General features: G+C 51.3%; 3 protein-coding genes across 3 annotated transcripts in view; all 3 read left to right on the forward strand.

Annotated features, from left to right (window-relative positions):
- The window catches only part of AURANDRAFT_68287 (hypothetical protein), a gene marked incomplete at both ends in the record, with an annotated part of 2,791 nt that extends 973 nt beyond the window's left edge, over positions 1 to 1,818 (forward strand). Inside the window, 2 exons of the mRNA XM_009043937.1 lie at positions 47 to 1,529; positions 1,616 to 1,818. Coding sequence (XP_009042185.1) covers positions 47 to 1,529; positions 1,616 to 1,818 — 1,686 coding nt within the window. The remainder of the gene's footprint in view (positions 1 to 46; positions 1,530 to 1,615) is intronic.
- Positions 1,819 to 2,373: 555 nt separating this feature from the next.
- Positions 2,374 to 5,686, forward strand: AURANDRAFT_68288 (hypothetical protein; the record flags this gene model as incomplete). Its single annotated transcript, XM_009043938.1, has 11 exons — positions 2,374 to 2,528; positions 2,622 to 2,866; positions 3,086 to 3,161; positions 3,249 to 3,382; positions 3,563 to 3,780; positions 3,864 to 4,035; positions 4,118 to 4,304; positions 4,450 to 4,587; positions 4,896 to 5,052; positions 5,176 to 5,211; positions 5,501 to 5,686. 11 exons carry the CDS (start codon positions 2,374 to 2,376, stop codon positions 5,684 to 5,686), a joined length of 1,704 nt encoding a protein of 567 aa, XP_009042186.1.
- A 168-nt stretch (positions 5,687 to 5,854) lies between these two features.
- Positions 5,855 to 6,343, forward strand: AURANDRAFT_14469 (hypothetical protein; the record flags this gene model as incomplete). The annotated part of the gene is made up of 1 exon (XM_009043939.1): positions 5,855 to 6,343. A coding segment is annotated over one exon (489 nt), but the record flags the coding sequence as incomplete, so codon positions are not given.
- Positions 6,344 to 6,690: the final 347 nt, after the last annotated feature.

Raw genomic sequence — 6,690 nt, forward strand, 5'->3', positions numbered from 1 at the left:
TCCGAGGTTTTGTGACATTGATGGATCCAATCAGTCGGCGGCCAAGGATCTGCCCTGCTGGACGGAAATTAAACACCTGGACACAAACTATGGTATTCCGAACCCCTTTTGGGCCATCCACACCCTGGTGAAAGCGACAATGGATGTGGTACCTTCTTCCAACAATGAGGAGCACATATCTACTTTCAACAAGACCAATTACGAGTCTAAGTACTATGCGGACCATTACATTTCGTACCTTAGAGGCTATCAGACTTTCATGGAGAAGAATGGTGTCACTGTGATCGATGATAAGCTGCTCACTAAGTTTCAGGATGACTTCTTGCCACAGCATAAGGATCAAGGTAGGGATGGGTATGATTCACAGCTCTACTTGCTCGCAGACGCGCGGCGTTGTAGCCGTGATGGCCTCCCCACACCTCACATTCCTCCTGCTGTCGCTAGCGCATGGAATACTTTCTCCGATCTTCAGCTTTATCTAACTACGTTAGGTAACAAATTTCGGAGAGGGGGAGGACATACAGCATGCTACAGAAGTCCAATGCCAATGAAATATAGCGTACACAGTCTTAATGACTCATCATCTATGCAATTTGGCACAAAACCCGGCAGAGCGCTTATGGCTGGTGCATTCAACTCGGAATGGGTTGATGGAGTCAAAGTCACTGGTCATGCTCTTGCAATTCTCCAACAGCAACGTGAACAGCTTTATGAACCTCGGGATGATCAAAATGACCATGGTATTTTATCCGATATTTTGGATGATCTCGACGATTATGGTGATTTCGATTCCAAGGAAGATCTTCTGGCTGATTACTCTGCTTTTGCTCTCCATCAGCGTCAGCGTGGCGGAGGTAGACCTCCTCAAAGAGAGAAAGGTTACTACAACCGTTATGATGACCGCATCGAAGAAGTCAGAAAGCGAATAAGAGATAAACTCTCGAGAGCCAAGGATAATCTTGACGATGCTCATAAATGGAACAGAAGATCGCCAGGCAACGCGCGTGTTGTCCCATATTATAATGAAAAGGCAAGTAGGACCCCTGATCTTAGCTCTGGAAAACGAGCCATGGTAAAACCCTGGCAGGAAGGTAAAAGGTTACAGGACGCAAAGTCTCGTCAAGACTGGAATGCTGTTGCGGAGGTTGACAAAGAACTTGCTCAAGCTTTATCTACTTATCAGCAACCACCTGAACTAGCTAGGGAAGATCCAGACAAACCTACTCGCCAAGACAAGCAAGATAATCTCATCTGTGCACTTTTAGACGTTTTGGATGTGGCTAAACACGCTAAGATGAGTCCTGAAGCTACTGCGGCAGCACTGGCCGTCATGAATGATAGATTCTACAACACACCTGCTGGCGAAGACGAAGAAGACGAGGAAGAAGAGTTGAAAGGCGACTCTCATGTCAACTTTGTCGACACAGCAACCGTTCAGTGCTACCTCACTCAGGGACCCAGGACCAATGTTCTGAGACCATGTTATTGTAGAGAAGTTAAGATTGACACTGGCTCAACTTTTGATCTAGGTTCCTGTCGAACATGGCAGTACATTGTCGATCTCAAGTCTCCGATCCGAATCAATATGGCTAAAGATCACATGCTGGTGCATAAGGTTGGTCTGGCACTACTGATCCTCAAGATGCGCGTACTCTTGTGTGCTATGGGCTAGGGATGGTTCAGAAGCTACAGGAACCTCCTGTGGTGCCAGATCTAGACTTGGCACTTCCAGGTCGGCCAAACTTAGCTGTCCGTGTTTTGACGTTGGAAAATCTTGTTGCGGACTTGCAGGAACGCCTAGCTCGATTGGAGACATAGCTCATTTATCATAGCTCCCCACGATCATTACAAGTACATTGATCACAGGGCAACTATGATGGGGGAGTGCAAAGAATATAGACTGACCTTGCTGTCTGTCTCTCTCTCTCTATCTCTATATCTCCATGACTATACTGTAGTACAGTACGCTACACTACCACTACCCTACTACCATCATGCTAGTACTGTACCTACCCTAGTTAGGCTCTCTTTCCCGTTCCCCCTCCTTTATAATCAGTTACTATCATATGACTGCGCTACCGTAAGGTAGCACACTGAGCTTCCCCTCTCACCCACTGTGCCTATCCTGCTACTACGGACTGTACCTTAACGTCAAGTTGATGTACGGGACTTAGTTTCTTTACAGTCTTGCTTCTACAATAAAGAAATTGAAAATGTTACTAACAATAAAAGATACCAAGTGGATACGAAGCTAATTAAATACCCTAAAATAAGGGGGGTAGCCCTATAAATTACTTGTAGGATTAGATAGATATAGATAGACATTATTATTATTACCCCACCCAACCGACACTGGATGGGACGGGAGCCGGAATGCGCCACCGTCAAGCCGTGCACGGACAACGTCGCGCCGGACTCCCAGACGAGCAGCGGGCCCGCCATGGTCGGGCCGGGGGGCAGCGACGACGGCGCGAGCTGCGGCACGGGCTGGCTCTTGGGCTGCTTCTAATGCGCTCTAGATTAGGCCTGTGCCGAGGCGGGGGGGGGGGCGGCCCCAGGGGCTGCGTTAGCACCCCGCGTGCGCGCCATAGCTCTTCATCATCCGATCGAATGCCGCTCAGGAGGAATCCCGGTCCCCGCCTCATTTGTTCTCCTCATTCCGGAAGCGACCGACTCGAGATGGAGCAACTGGTTGTGAAAGAACTGCCTGCTACCCACGATCCTCCAGGGCTGGACGGCCTAGCAACGACGCACAATGCGACGAAGAAGACTGAAGGATCGTTCTTCAAACCAGTGAACATCTCTCTGCATCCCTCGTCGAGAGTTTTCATCGTCGGCAGCGATGGCGTCGCTGCAATGGCAGATTGTTTAAACTCTGTCCTCATGGCGTAGATACTGGTCGGAGATTTACCCGAGTGCAGAAGCCCGAGTGCCATTAGCGACGAACTCAGCTCTTTCACAGATAGCACGAATATCCTGGTCAGTCTTGGTGAGCCAGGCGCCCGCTTGTTGACTCACATACTCTCGACGCAGCTAATACCGAGCTTGGCCTTTTATGCGTGCGTTTGCGAAGATTCTCGCGTAGTGAGAGAGCTCCCAGCCTACAGTACAGTCGAGCAGATGGTCGATGCGATTCGGAATTTTGTTCAAAAATCTGTTTGGTAGAGCAGAAATCTCGAGGAGCTCCCATCAAAATCTGCGTTTGCGATCGTGGGGAGCGGTATTACGGGACTCATTGTGGCACGTAGGATAGTCTCCGAAGGGCACCAGTGCGTCCTTCTTGAAAAGGCGAACGCATGTGGGGGTGTCTGGCACTCGCAAGCCAACATATCATCGAGAGTGAACACCTCGGAAGCGGCTTATCGCGCAGTTGATCGCGGAGGTGTCGTCAATTTCGATCACAGCCCAACTTTCTAAATTTTGAATGATCTCTCACTTCTGACCTCAGCATATCTTGCATGGCGGATCAAATTTAAGACAACCGCGATTGGGATTCGTTCGTGCCGGAAGATCTGACATGCAATATTCTACTCCACTCCTGACAAACATGCCACCATCGAAGCAACAAGAGTTCTGGCCGGTGTGAATCGTCGCTTGGGAGCTACGCGCAAACTCTCATTTCCAGACGAAGACGACTATCGTGGAAAAGCGTGTTACGGAGTTTGCGGCGATTCTTCGCGTGTTCATTTCCCTCAGCTGGTGATCCTCATCGTCGGTGCGGGCGCATTTGCCACGGAAAATGCGCGAACGGCTGTCGAGTGCGGTGCGGAAAGAATTTCGGTCCTTTAGCGACGGCGTGGTGCTGTGAGCCCTTTGATCGTGGACTATCTCAACTTTGTGCGTCCATACGACGAAGGATACAGCCACGCAAAGTTCGGTTCTCAAGTGATTTTCTCAGCCTGGGACGCTGTCTTCGACCTTTCTGCGGCGAAGAAGCCGGAGTGCTGGCGATAGGGGTGAATTTCGCCGATCGGGCACACGATATCAGTCTCGGATATCTGGTTCGTCGCACATTATTACGGCCTCCTCACGACAGTTCTGGGCGAGATTTCTAATGTGGGCAAAAGCCACGTCGCTACGGCGGACGACGGAGTTGTGATTTGATGTGACGTAATAGTCAAGTGCGCCGGGTACTGGAAAAACGAATTCGTGAGGCGACTGCTTGGAAGTAACTCGATCTACTCCAACAATTTTGTGCGAAGTAACTTGATTTATCAAGCCGAACAAATCTTGGACGATGCTGGTGGCTTTCAAACGCCGTTTGGTTCGAGTTACTTGGAGGCTGTCGCTTTTCAAGTGCTCATGTTCGCGCACTGTGGGTGGATGGGTTAGGGACTGCGTCACGACCTTATCGATGCGCCCATTTCTCGCATGTCCGTCGAATTGGTGCGCACGCTCAGAGCAACCGTCACTTGCCAGTGCGGCGAAAAAACGTATGATTCATCGCAGTTTGAACTATCATCGTCGATTCCTGCCAGATCAATTCGTATTCGAGAATGCGCACAAGTGGTACGACCTGGTGGCGCTTTGCGAATCGCGAGCGAATCGGGTTGGTCACGTGCAGCCTGCCTACCCGTTTATGACGCTGTGCGAGAAAGTGGCCAGCGAGTGGCTCGATGAAGATCTAGCAATCGGGAGCATCGCGAGCCTTGGCGAAGATTTGATAGTGACGAGACTGAGCCAGTGGGTGGTACGGGCATCGCAGTCGGGGAGCTCCATCTAGAGCGTCGCAGGCGCAGAAGGAGGCGTGGATGACGTCCTCGAACATCTCACAATACTTGCGTTTCAGCTTCTCGGCACCGCAATCTCGACGAAAGAACCCCTCATGAACGCTGGGCTGGACTCTTTGGCGGGCATTCAATTTGTACAAGCCGCCACTGAACATTTCTGCTGAGAGTTTCCGTCTACGTTGATCTTCGACCACCCGACGCTTTGGGCTGTGGCCGATTTCTTTCATTCGTAGACCCAGTCTCGATCACAGTATGCTTGTCAAGACACGATGGATTTTCTTGTACGGCTCAGCTTCACGCTTCTGGGCACTACACTCTCAGCGTACGATCCACTTTATGACTCGGGGTTGGATTCCCTGCTTGCGCTGTAGTTTTCTGCGTCGGTGTCAGAAGAATTCGCGGTCGATATACCTACTACTCTTATCTTTGACCACCCGACCCTTAGTTCTGTTTCTCACCACTTGGTTTCGGCGATGAGCGGGTGCGACGATCATGGCGTCGCATCGCTTCTTTGAAACGCGGTCCTGGAATTTGTTGGAACTCTCGTTTGCAGGGACTCTCCTCTGGTGGAAGCAGGGCTAGATTCACTAGCCATCAGTTTGGTCGCCCGGTGACTTTCAGCAGCTTTCAGCACGGAGTTTCATTCTACTCTTATAGTCGACTATCCAACTCTAGACGCCATTTCAAATTATTTGCGCAGCGCGTCCGTCTCTAGAGCCACCCTCTTTGCATGTGGATCGCGAGCATTCGAAGCAATAGTAGTGACACAGGTCGCCTTTCAAGTACCAAAGCTTCGCGCGTTCAGTGGACTGCGGGAGTTTTTACATAATCGACTCAGTACTCCATCTTGGGTGCCCATCTTGCGGTGGGAGGCGTGCCAGTCTCAACATCCACCTGGAGCAACATACGGTGCATTCTTGCTACAGGTGCTAGCCGACGGCGGCGGGGCATTTTAAATGCCGCGGAGCTTTGCTTCAACGCAAGATCCGCAGAATATACTATTGCTCGAAGGCGCAGCGCAGTGTCTCGCGGGCTCTACAAATACCGGCGTCTACGTCGCCATGTTGACGCAGCCAGTCGAAGGGGTCGTTACCTCAAATAGCTGATACTCGCCCACTCATGCAAATATTTCTTCTGGAATAGTCTCCTACACACTCGGCCTGATCGGAGCCTGCGCAACGGTGGATACGGCCTGCTCGACGCAGCTTGTAGCCATTCACCTGGCTCGGGCGGAGATTGTGCTGAGCACATCCCCGCAGGCCCTTGCGCAAGAGGTCGGACTTCTAGGGCCCGCATGGAGTTCTAGATTTGCCAGCCTTGGGATGCTTTCAGCACTGGGGCGCTGCCATAGTTTCGATCGCCAAGGGGACGGTTACGCCCGAGCTGACGGCGCTGCTTGCTTTTTGCTTGCTGAATCACAACCGACGTGCGATTCTCCAGAGTTTTCGGTGACCGCTACCGCGGTGCAAAGTGATGGTCCGAGTGCTAGCCTCTCTGCTCCTAACGGCTCTGCTCAACGGAGATTGATTATGCTCGTCCAACCGCGTCAGACTTTTCTTACACCAACAGTGCCCGTAGAGTGTCATGGAACTGGCACCCTGCTTGGCGATCCAATTGAGATCGGAGCAGTGGCTTCGGCATTGTGCTCTTCCTCTCTAGTAATTCAGGTCTGTTGTTCGTCATTCAAGTCTCAAATGGGGCATTTGGAAGCGACCGCCTCCGGAGGGGGGCTATTGTGCGCATTTATGTCGGCCTTAGAGTCCAATAACACGCCATCAAATGCCTAACTACACATTCTGAACCCGCATCTTGCCTCCCTGCTCGGAGCTAATGCGTTACATATTCCAGCGCAGGACGTTCTCGTGATCAAGGGTGCTGCGCCAGCCCCAGTGCAGTGTCGTTTAAGCTCGTTGGCGCAAGGGCACGATAGCTCACGCATGCTCGGCTATGGTGATACCGG

This window comes from Aureococcus anophagefferens (genome assembly GCF_000186865.1).
Source record: "Aureococcus anophagefferens unplaced genomic scaffold AURANscaffold_87, whole genome shotgun sequence".
NCBI classification, from domain to species: Eukaryota; class Pelagophyceae; order Pelagomonadales; family Pelagomonadaceae; genus Aureococcus; species Aureococcus anophagefferens.